This window comes from Ammospiza caudacuta, chromosome 3, assembly GCF_027887145.1.
Source record: "Ammospiza caudacuta isolate bAmmCau1 chromosome 3, bAmmCau1.pri, whole genome shotgun sequence".
Lineage (NCBI taxonomy): Eukaryota > Metazoa > Chordata > Aves > Passeriformes > Passerellidae > Ammospiza > Ammospiza caudacuta.
This window is the reverse complement of record NC_080595.1, coordinates 17,232,121-17,244,671: the sequence shown is the minus strand read 5'-3', so window position 1 is coordinate 17,244,671 and position 12,551 is coordinate 17,232,121. Positions and strand designations below refer to the sequence as shown.

Sequence of the window (12,551 nt, the reverse complement as noted above, 5' to 3'; positions counted from 1 at the left end):
CCTTGCCTCCTCCTGGTGGTGGACCGGCCCACCCTGCACTTTCTCTAGCTACAGCAACCATGATTTTAGCCTTGGCCTTTGCTTTATCTTCCTCCCTCCTTAAATACACCTTCAATGCCCCTCTTAATAACTCATTATTGTCCTTCTCTTGCCAATCTTCCATCTTTTCCAGTTTTCTCCATATATCAGGCCAAGATTTGGTAACAAATTGGACTTTTAGCAGCATTTGACCTTCCGGGGTGTCTGGGTCTATTCTAGAGTACAACTGGAAGTTCCGCCTTAGGCGGTTAAGCCAGGCAGCAGGAGCTTCATCTTTCTCCTGTGTACCCTCAAATGCCAATTGGGTGTTAGTTCCTTTGGGAACTGACTCTTTGATCCCCCGTATTATCAAAGACCTATATTCCCTCATGGCCTCATGGCCTTCCTCCCCTCCTCCTGGTTAGGGTTCCAGCTGGGATCCGTTAGTGGCAATTTCTGTTCACCTGTTGGCACCTGGGGTCCTGGACTGTTATCTTTCTCACAAATTCTTATGCCAGCCGCCCTTATCATCTGGACCTCTTCTGGGGAAAATAATATACTCAGGATGGAATTCATCTCCCCCCAAGTGTAGATATTTGGACCTAGAAATTGATCCACTTGGTTGGCTATGCCCACTGGGTCCTCAACTAAATGCCCCAACTCTTTCTTGAATCCTCTCACCTCAGAAGCAGTTAGGGGAGCATTCACAAAGCCAACACCTCCTGCTACTCCTCCCATAGGAACCTCTCTGAGGGGAAACAGTCTCTCTGCCTTGGAGGTCTTGGATCTGGTGCTACAGTACGGCCCATCTTCAGATGCCAAACTACTTTGAGGGATATCTGGGTTACCCTGAACTTTCTGCCCATCAGCAGGTGTATTTGCTGATAGCTGTTTATCGGGCGAGGAGGCATTTGTATCCCAACTAGGAGGAGGTAAAGGGACAGCAATAGGAGGGGGAGAGGGACCTGAGTAGATATTAAGCGGAGCTGGAGAAGGGGTGGAGAATGCAGCAGGTGGAGTAGGCACTTGTGGTGGTGCAGAAGGAACTGGAGGAGATACTGGGTTCATCATAGTGGAAGCTGAAGAGGTAGAAGGAGGAGTTTGAGCAGGTGGTAATGAGATGGCAGCCGGGGGAGGAACCGGACCTGCCATTTGAGGTGCCTGAAGAAGAGGATTATAAGGTGGAGGGGCAGAAGGAGGCAAATAATCCAGAGGGTCCCATCTTTTACTAGTTCTATCATCCCCTCCTTCATTCCCCTCTTTCTTCCTCTGTACCTTACAAATTCGCACCCCTTCATCCCCAACAGCGTTCTTTAACCAGCAAGCCACATACAATAATTGCTCAGGATCAGTATCTCTTCGAGCTGTCAGATAATTATTTAATTGTTGGCACATCCACTTATCCTTCGTCCCACACCAAGGCCATCCTCCTTGCAACTCTAATTCTGGCCACGCTTCCATACAATAATGGATCATTTTCACTTTATCTAATCCCTCCATGGCCTCTATAGAATCCCATTTTACTAACAGTTCTCCTAAGGGACTACTGGGAGGTATATCTCTCAGTCTCTTGCCAGTCTTTTTACTATTACAACCTCCCATTTTTCAGGTCTCAATAAAAAATCCTGAAGGTGCCTCTACTGACCGGGAATTTCAAAAAGCCTTGTTTGAGGAGCTTCAGCCTCCTCCACTGAACTTCAAATTTCTGCCTAATGCTCAGGACTTTATACTGAAACAACTGCCCAATCTCTTGATTGCCCAACTTCCCAACGTCAGGTCTTACATCTATTGGGACTTGAACACACGAAGCCTCGGCTAAGAATCCGGGTCGTGCCTGACTCCCTCAGTCAGGAAAAACAACTGCCTGATTTTTAGTTTGCCTAACCCACCAATTTTTAGGCTTCACCGTATCAGGACTTAAAGCAAACCACAGCCTCCTTCGCTGGGGTTTGTGCCTGACTCCTTTGTCAGGACTTACTTTGCCTGCAGGGCTTGTGAAACACCCGAATCCTTCTCGGGACTGACAAATCTTACTCGAATCCTTCTCGAGACTTACAAAAGTGCCTGACCTCCCTTTGTCAGGACTTTGGGGTGCGTGCCACTCATACACAGTAATTCACTCCTCACGCCCGGAGTGGGGGGGCCCTTTATTCCCCCTTGGGAGAGGACTTCACTCACGCTAATTCCACTCGCTTTCCCCTGTTTCTGGCCTGCCCCTTCACAGGAGTCAGGAAACGTGGTACTGAGGGGTCCCTCTCACTTCGAAGGTCCGGCTGCTGGCCCTCGTCTCACTCACACACACATGCGCACGTCTCCCACTCCCGCCACCAGATTTCTCACCAGTCTGGTGCTCCGGTGCTCCTCTGCATCGCTGTCCTGAGCCGATCCCTGGTCCTGGTAGCCAGCTGTCCTCTGAAGATCCAAGATGGCCAGTCCTGAGTCCTCTTGCGGCGTGGCTATCCCAGACGAGCGCCCCAGCTGAAATAAACAGGGCCAGGAGACTTCTTCTCCTTTTTAATGCCTTTATTAAAAGTGATCAACTCAGGATTGGGCAGCTCGACGGGTCTGCAGCATCCGTCGTCTCTCCCAGGGCGACTCAGAGGAGGAGGATAAGCACAGCTCTGTCCACTAGGGGCAGGGCTGGGGGAATCCGGTCCTCATGGGAGCCTTTAGGGTGTGATGTCCCCGTCAGATGGTGCCCCTCCCACTCAGTCGGCCTGGTCTAACTGCCGGGGTCAACTCCCATGGTCAGGGCGAGAGGGTCCGAAGGTGTTCCGCGTCTCTGCAGGCTCAGCACTCGGCTCCTCACGTCCAGACATCACTCCAGTCTCTCAACTCTTAGGTGGCTCTTTTTTTTTGGGGTTTCTCCGTGGGTATGGAGTCGGGGGTCCCACAAAGCATTCTGGTCTTGGGAGTCACTTTGCATAACCCCCCCCCCCCCACCCTCTCAGGTGTCTTCACTATTCTGGGAAAGGTACAACTTAGCCTCAGGAATGTCCCCACCCGTTACAGTCTCAGGAGAAGGGCCATTAACTCGCCCCAGCCAGGGCTTTTACTAATACAAAAACAACCATTAACGACAACGACCCGTGATTACAATAACAAAACGCGCAGAACTTGGGCAGGGCCAGTGATCTGGCTGCCTCTTTGTAACTTTTTTCTCACAAAAAAATATTAACCAAATTTTTGTTCATAACAGAAGTTTTTCAAAATACTTTGAGAAGTTATGAACAAGGCCTCATTCTTCTTTTACTGAAATTAAAGAGAAAGGAGCTCTGTTATTTTAACAGGTAAGTTTGATTCTACTGATCAGCTTACAATTTGTAATGCTACATAAGATAAAGTTAAACCTGGAAAATTTCAGCATATTTTTGAAAGATCCCCCCCAAAATGCTGGTTTAGAATGCAAAGTTCCAGTACTCACAATCTGTATTTTATCTGTTTTACCAAAGGATGAACAATTTCCCCATACATGTCTCTTTAGAATTTTTTTTTTCTTTTAGCCCAGGACTGAAGATAATGTTTTCCTACTAAATTCAGTATTATAGCTCCAGAGTGAATTTCACATAATTGCAGCCTGAAGGATATCTTTTGTGAAAATGAAAAATGAACACACTATTTACCTAACAATACTGTAGCACATGCATTCATGTTATACATCAGCAGTTTGCTTCCCCAGTTGTAGCATTCTAAGATGCACCTTGCACTGCTGAGGCTCTGCTGGGAGGTTATCTGTTATAAAGAGCTTTCAGCTGCTGGGCAGAGAAAATGTCTCACTGCAAGCTAACTGTTAACTACCATAATTTGAGTCTAATTCACTCCTCCCTTCCCTTCCACACAGAGTAGCTTCCTGCTTTTTTGCAGTTTATAATGGTGCTAATTGTACTGGCTTCCCATTAAGTGCTGTCACCCCATGCTGTTATTGGGTTCAACCAGGTGTTCCTAGAGGATGGGCCACGCTTGCAGTCCTGTCTTGAGCATTTTCATTCCAGCTGATTCATAACATGCAGAATAACATGCTTTAGGGGTTGTTTTCTTTGAGCTGCCTCCTGGCAGAAGTCCAGCTACATGGCACTGCCAGGCTGGGCTGTGCCTCTGGCTCTGGGGTGCTGCTGTCTGAGCCTCCTTCACAGGGCCATGTTGGGACCCAGAAGGCTCTTCAAACTATGTGTTCATGATCTGTCAAAGGTGTAGGTTTGATGTCTGGGTGTCTGTTCATTAACCTGAATGTTAAATGTACCCTGACCACATCAAATGTGTGGGCCTTAATAGGGTGCCACATGTTCCTTGCAGTAAAAATAACTTTAGAGTAGGACAGGTAAAGTATGTTGTTAGTCAGAAGCTGAAAGGCTTTTTCAGAAATATAGCAATACTGACAGAAGGAAGAAGCAGCAGAAGAATTCCTACTCATTCTGATCTCATCCTTATTCAGAAGCTGATCCACAAACTTTAATCTGTGTTATGACTAACCTTGCTTTTGGAGGAAGGGTATTTTGAGGAGCACTTTAGAGATGAAACATGTTATAATGAACCCCTGTAGCATCTTGCTGGCAGACTAAAATCCTCCAAATTAAATGGGTGGGTTAGAAGGTCTTGTCTTGCATGGCCCTGCGCTCTGCACATGCCACTCTACTTTCACCTGACTTTCCCTTGACTGTTAATTTTTCAGCCTTCAAAGTTTCTTTCACTCTCTCTGAAAGTCGTATCTCCAATCAACTACATATGTTTCTGAAAACTAGAGTTTTTGAGGAAATTTACTCAAAGTTCTGATTTTTAAAAGTGGGATGAGATAACCAAATGTTATGAAGATAAAAAGTTTTTGACAGCAACCTAGGTTTTTTGGAGTTTCTTAAATAGTTTGAAATGTCAGTCCTTTGCAATGAGCACACACAGTCTCTCAATACCAAAGCTGGGCAGTAGAAAGCTGTACTGAATGTATCATTGTGCAACAGACTGCAGTTGAAATCTTCAGTACAGGTCCTGCCTGGAGTAGGGGAAATCAGCGGAAATTTTGGCATTGATTTTAATAGAGATGGGCTGTCAAATTTAACATTTCTGCCTTGTGTCCTCTGTGAAAAACACCAATCACCTGTTTTAAATTTTTAAAAGTTTAATAGTAATAAAAATGGTTATAAAAATAGTAATACAAATTAGAGCAATAAGAATTTGGACAATTAAGTTAGGACAATAAAGGACAATAAAAGCAAAGAATTGTGAACGCTCAGATGCTTTCCTCTTGAAAGCATGGTTCGCAAACAAAGGATTAACTCTTAAAAGAAATAGCCTGCTTCATATTCAATATCTCATACATGATTCAAAAATTCTTTTCAAACAAAGGGTGTTTGCTGGTTGTTGTCAACTTCTTCCCTCATCTTGTAAATCAATCATCTTGGTACGTTGAAGTCTGGTCCCCAATAAAGAGGCAATAATTCTTCTCTTGTGGTCTTGATGTCTTGTTGCTGTTATCTCTGTGCGAAGAATTTCTTGAGCTAGTTAGAAAAAGTATTTTACATCACATAGTTTTTATTTTAATATTATGTTATAGCCCAAAACTATATTTAACATGCTACTGTAAAGGATTATTACAGTATAACTTTCTAACATAACACATATAATATTCATTTTTACATTTGCAAAAAGCCAATCATACAATATGCATTTTTCACACCTCTGAGATGCTTTTTGTAGGAGCAGAAAGAACTTGGAAAATTGTAGAAATAAGCTGAGCTCCTGTAGGTACTTGCTTGGCTATTGGCATTTGAATTCATGTCTCTTCCCAGGAAGCAGGATCATGTCTGGAAAGTTAAGCCCTGCAGCAAAGCTGCTCCCCACTAAGGCACTACCAAAATCTAGAGCAACAGTCCCATCCTGTTCTGTCTGAAAGGATGAACTAACCAAGCAGACACTAGTTTGATGGAAACAACTTCAATTTCAGGGCTGGAACTCCCTAATGAGATACAAGGGGCAGCATTCTGCTGCCCTCAGCTGGGGTTTGATTCCTGGCAGCAGTGCAGACAGGGAGCAGTTACCTACTGCTAGGGAAAAAGCCAGAGAAAACCTGCAAAGAGGGGCCAAACTTTGCAGGGAAGCTAGTCAGGAGGTAAAATCCAATAATAGATTGCTGACTTGCTGGCTTGCTTAACATGAAATTAATTTTCATAGACTTTTTGTTTTATAAAAGGATATGAACAGCTCAGTGCTTGCATGCAGGTCAGCTCCTGGTAGGATTGATATGAAGTGGGATAAGAACTATGAGCAGGAGGAACAGTTTCTGACTACACATTCTCCATCATATATGGAACAAAAGTATTCCCTGCCCACATTTATGAGCAGTAGAAATGGGAAAGAGTGAGAAATAGGGCTTCCAGTTAATTTTATCCATTTCCTTTCCCATATCCCCATAATGTTTGTTTCTTTTCCCAAACATCAGATTTTTTATGGCTTTAGAAAGTCAGCAGATACTGCCCAAGCTATGGAGATCACTGAATCCCTTCTATACATCATATACATAAAACATCTCACGCACCTAAATCTTGTAATCTTCTGCACTGTGAACAACTACCCTAAGTTAAACCTGTTGCACAAAAGTTGTAAAATGAATAATTTTTATAAGTGGCAAAGAGAGGTCAGGATGCATTTGCAGAGAAATAAAAGCCATTCATTATGAAGGATGGTCATATTGCTTTTACCTATAAAATTCCATGTTGTAAATGTACTGAGACAGTCATGAGACTTGAAGATCTCTTGATCCTGTTTTGATACACATGAAAGTTATGTATAGCCATTTCTTAGCAGGCACCAAAATACAGAATCAAATATCCATGGATGTCTTCTTAAAAAAAAAAAAAAAGCACATATTTAAATGTCTCAGTAAGGTAGGGAAAAGTTCTGATGATGTGCAATGGATAATAAGCAGAAGTACTTCAATTGCAGAAATAATTTTTTTCAGTACTTCCATCAAAAATAATTTCGTAGTAATCCTAATAACTTCTAATGAAGCTTCAGGGTAAAAGTTCAAAAGTGTGTTTGTGTCAGATTCCAAAAAGTATTAAAGCATCTGAGAATATACCAGGTTTATGATTCTACAGAACTATCAGAACTATAAGCAAATTTATGCAGCCAAGAGTATAAACAGACAACACTATTTGAAAAACCCCAAACCTTTCTTATCATTCATACTACACCTTCATCTCTGGAGAAACAGTATTTTCTGGAGAAATCTTGCTAATTCTCCTTGCTTTAAAAAACAAAACTGAAATCACAACATACTTGAGACTAGCTTTGCAGGGGGGTCATCATCCCAGCTTTACCAACTGAGGGATTTCACAAAGGATCCAGACAGCATCAGAGTAGCATGACTGGTCCCATGGAAAAACAAATGCTCAAAACTGAGCACTATTGTAAATTCTGGTGCATCACTAGAAAGCACCAGATGAGCAGTTCTCAATGTCAAACACCAACTGCCAGCACCAAACACTTTCCAAACTGTAATCCAATATAAGATAGCAAATGAAGTCCTTGAATATATTACCCAGAGCTTCTACAGAAAGAACCTGATGCCTGAAAAATATATATTGAATCTGAAAGCAAGACTCCTACTGATTGCAAAAGGCTCAGAAAGAATCTTGGTAAAATTTCCATGTGACAAAACTGGGCACCAGGTGGGGTGGGGTGGAGAATGTATGAAGTGAAAGGAGAAATGTGTTGACTTCAGAATGGAAAAATAATAAAGTGTAAAGAAATGTCTCATGGGGCAAATCTTGCACAGGCCAGTGACAGCACATTACTCCATGTACTTAAATCCTCAATTACTGATAGTATGCATTACAAAATTATACTTATCTTCTGAGGGTAGGTGTCACAGACATCTTTCCATGAAATCCTTTCCTTAGGATTTTTTCCTCTAGAGAAGCTGTGAGGCCTCAGGGACAAAATGTAAATAATGCTTATCTGCTGCTGTGGAATGCAACAGGTGGGTCTGTGATTGGGCTCATGTGGATGTTTGGAACTAATGGCCAATCACAGCCCAGCTGGCTCGGACACTTTGTCCAAGCCACAAATCTTTGTTATTCATTCCTTTCTATTCTTAGCTTAGCTAGCTTTCTGAGATGAAACCTTTTCTTCTATTCTTTTAGTATAATTTTAATGTAATATATATAATAAAATAATAAATCAAGACTTCTGAAATATGGAGTCAAATCCTCATCTCTTCCCTCATCCTAAGACCCCTGTGACCACCGTCACAGGTAGGAGCACAGAATTTTTAATTTTTTATGCTCACAATCTAAAGCCATGACAATTAACCTTTTAAGTGTATGCTGCCAAAAAAAATCTTTTGTGACTTTTACATTTTTTGGTAGTTAGGAGCAAATTTAATCCCCTTCAGTGTCTTTTTGGACATGTAATCCTTGAGAACTAGAGAGAAATTATCACAATCAGTAATCTGGCAGGTGATGATGGCAAGCACCCACCCAAAGCTGCTGGGTGTCTCAGAGCTGTGCCTGCAATCATTCTGCTCCTTTATAATGAAATTGATATGGCAGGACATGGAGACAAATGGAATAGATGCCAGGAGATGGCCAGGATTGGCATTATATGTTCCCACTGGAAGATCATGTGACATTGATTACACATATACACCTTGCCAGGCATCAAAGAAAGCTGCAGGGAAAGATGATATATTTTTTTACCTGGTGTGTGAAGTGTGCTAAAAAGAGGCCCCAGGTACCAGGAGGAGAATTGCCTGATGCATCCATTCTTTCCTGTGCTTGTCTTCTTGTGCAAGCATGTATTTTATGTTGGTGACAGCCACTAAGTGACTGGCTGCCTGTGTGCAGGAAAATACGACTCCATTTAGGAAATGTAGAATCTGCCTGAAAAGAGAAGAAAAGCAAAACATTGGAAAGATTTAGAAGTCAAAGAAACTAAATGCCAAGGCAATCATCTTCTGAGAAATAAATCAAGGTATCATTTTCATACACTGTCAAATTATGACAGATAAACAGACCATCTAAAGAGAAAATCCTTTTAATTAATTTAAAAAAAAATTGCCTTCTGGGAGGGCCAGCCAGCTGATATTATGTATTTCTAAGGCATTTGTCACTAATGCTTTACTTTGAAGCTTTCACTTCAGTGTTGTCAACAAAATTACTCTCCCCATTCAGTACATGTAACCAATTTCTTATAGATCCATCCTGCTCAGACAAAACTGACTGTCATGGCTCAATGTCTGCCCCTTCAAAAGGCGTTCCACTGGAAAACTGTAACACTTCAGACAATCTGCATACAGTTTGTTTGTCATGAGGCACACTGTTAGTTTTTGAAGAGCTAACATGAATGAGCCTTTCATATTTTAATAAGCAGGTGCAAAAAGAAAGAACTAAAATGTCCCATTTTTTGGGACACATTAAACTGGGTGTTTCAGAGGATGCATGAAGCAGTCATAAGGCTTGAAAAACAGCTATGGGAATTAATTTCCAAGGCAGTTGAAAAAGGAACTTAATATATCTGGTATTGGGTGTTGGAAGTCATATGACTTTTTTTCTCATCATTATCCCAATACTTCCTAGAGCTCTGTACTAGCCTTTTCTATACTCCGAGAAACTCCTGTGAAAATGACTGTCATCATATTCTGTGCAACAGGTCCTGACAGAGACAGGACACAGACACAGACAGAGATATGAAGCATTTTGGTAATGTATGTGTTGAATAACAATAAAGACTGATGTTTCTTTAATACCTGGGAATCTCAAAGACAGAGGATAATGTAATACTCTTGCTTTCTCTTTCACTTTCTCTGTGAATTGGTCTTATTTTAGTAAACACAGGACCAATTTCATCCACTTCAAATCCCTGTTCTGTTGTTTGTAGAAGGCAGTAGCTGTCAGCAGTAGCATTTTCACATCTGCTCTTGGCTAAACATCGTAAATTATGCTAAAATGGCTTCTGTAAAGATGCACAGCATGGGAAGATTGAATTTGCTGTTTTAAAAAGACAGTGGAAAAATATCAGATTTCAGTTGAAACACCAGATAATGAGAAATGCGTAGGAGTAATTTTCTGTTCTCTTGTTTTTATAGGAGGTAGAGAGAAGTACAGAGTGGAAATCAGGAGAAGCCATTAGGACAGGCTCTGTCAGTGCCTTTTAAGTCAAAATGCTTATTGACTTCAACAAAATATTAATCATGTTAAAGGGATTTGTCTGCTAAATGAACAGGACTAATGTCAGGGTCAAGTTGTGTTGTTTCAGATTTAAGTGCACAGCTGCATTGGCTGATCCATGATCAAAATCTGTGGCAAATGGTATCAAAGACAGACCTGAAGGCTCAGGATCTTGCCATGCTAGTGGTGCAGTTAAGCTCTCTTATCTATATCCAGGGCTCTTTTTTGCTAATTGCTTGGCAATATCTGCTGGCAGATGTTATTTCTAAGGCAGAACATTTTCAGCTTTTGCAGCCATCCAAGGAGAGAGAGAAAGGAAATCCAAGTTATAAATGATCAAATTGAGAGCCAAATTTATAAGAAAATTTAGCGATGATTTATTAGATTGTCAGCAAAACAGAATTTCAATTGGCAAAAAAACCCCGGGATCAATGCTTAGTGAACACACGGACCTGACCCCCGAATGTCAGAGTTCACGCATGCCATTTTGCACAGCAAGTTTTTATACAGTTTATTCTGCCTGAGGCAGAGATGACCGAATGTTCCTTTGCATCCCTTCACATGCAGAACCGGGGCTATACATGTGCAGAGTTAGACAAAAGTCCAGTCCAGGTGTCTAGATGTTGTCAGAGCACTCCGGAGAAGTTGGCATTCACATGGAACAGGGTGGTGCTGGTGATCACTGGTAGTAGTATGTTGCGGTGTGTTGTAATAACCTGTCTTAAACTTCCGGGTCCCTTCCCCAGGTGTGCCAATACCCCTCTTCCCCTTCCCCCCTCACCCCCTGCTGGGCTGTCAATCAGTTTTAACATTCCAGCAAGGCGTCGTGTGGTTCGTCACTTTCAAAGGATGCCCCTCAGGCCTGGGGGTCATTGGCCTGTTTAGGTGTCCCTCATCTCTTGAGACCCTGCCCCTCCCACCTGGTTGGTGGCTCACCTGTCCCTCCCCTCCCCCTGTCCCGGAGCTTAAAATGTGAATCAGACCATGTGCTCGGGATTCTGTTGGAGCTGTAACCAAGATTCAGACCTCTGTGACCATGGAATAAAGCTTTGGATATCAACCCTCCAGCAGAATCCGTCTCCTTTCTCTTCACCATCGCCTGAAGCTTCCTCCCCTGAGGTAAACGGAGTTCCTAACAAGCCTGGACTTGTTCAGCTGCCCAGCTGCAACCTTCAGCAAGCTAAAGGTATCTCTGAGGTGATACGCCACAGTTGCCACCTTTGGCCCAGCAGCAAGGGTCAGACTGGCCCTTGGCACAATCTACTTGGTAATATTGGGATTCATATTCCAATAGTAGTAGAGACAATCTTCGAGGTGTGAAATCACTCTTGAGTGGTCCTGGCATTCCAGGGGAGTCAGTGATCATCACTCAGGAAGGTTCCATTCTTACGTTAAAGCACTTGATACTGTCGTCTGGGAACGGGATGAAAAAGAATAAGACTGTGGTCCCAGCTGGGGTAGTCAAAAGACATAGCTTAGATCTTATAATATTTTATACATTAATAGCATGAATTATCTTTACCATATGCTACAAAGTGAAATTCAAATTTTCACAATGAGGAAGGAAATAAAGTTGCAATTTCTTATTTCCAGGTGAGTTACCTATCATAAATTGTGAGGCTGCAGGCTGAATGCAATTAGAACTGGTCAGCCCTTCCATTGGTCCTTTTGGAGAACAAACCCTGAGGTGAGAGCAGCTGCATCATCCAGTGAGGCAGATCAGATTTATAAAGCCATGCAGTGTAAAACAAACACACTCATCCTAAAGCAGAAGGTTGAATGTGGCCACTAGCTTCCCATGGGACACATTCTCTGGGTTTCACAGACCAAATTAAGCCACCTATTAAGCCATCAGTCTGTTTTGAGCTGTAATGAACATGCTTCATATTTTGTTCTGTGCCTGTCCTCAGCTGCTGTCAACAGAAAAAGCATTTTAGATCTTCTTGAGAGAGGTGATGTGTGAGTGCTTTGACTATGACAGCAAATTAGGTTAAAAAGGGTTCCCTGAGCAATTGTTTCCTATTCTGTCTACCACAAAGCCCAAGAGTTGACAGAAAACAATGAAAACAGGTATCTTGTGAGACTTCTCTCATCCTCCAGTAAAGTCTCGTCTGAATCACAGTTTGGCTGTATCATGTTACCAATTAAAAGTGTTGAAAATGTTAAAAGTGTTGAAAATGTTAAAAGAAGTATTAGTAATTGTTGAAGGCTTGGACATTTTTCCAGATAATTTGAATTAATGTAGTCAGATTTCCCTAAAAAAGGAAATGTGGCCTCTCTCCTACCTTGGAGAATGTCATTAACTGTTCTTTTAATTTGGGAGCAATGGATCTTACATGTTTTGTGGCTGGGTATTCAGTTCTGGTTTATTTG

The 12,551-nt window shown here is 42.2% G+C and overlaps 1 protein-coding gene across 1 annotated transcript in view; it reads right to left on the bottom strand.

The window, feature by feature from the left end:
• Positions 1-2,310: 2,310 nt before the first annotated feature.
• LOC131555080 (serine/threonine-protein phosphatase 4 regulatory subunit 3B-like) overlaps positions 2,311-12,551 on the bottom strand; it is a 43,360-nt gene continuing 33,119 nt past the window's right edge. Inside the window, 1 exon segment of the mRNA XM_058800765.1 lies at positions 2,311-2,496. Coding sequence (XP_058656748.1) covers positions 2,311-2,496 — 186 coding nt within the window.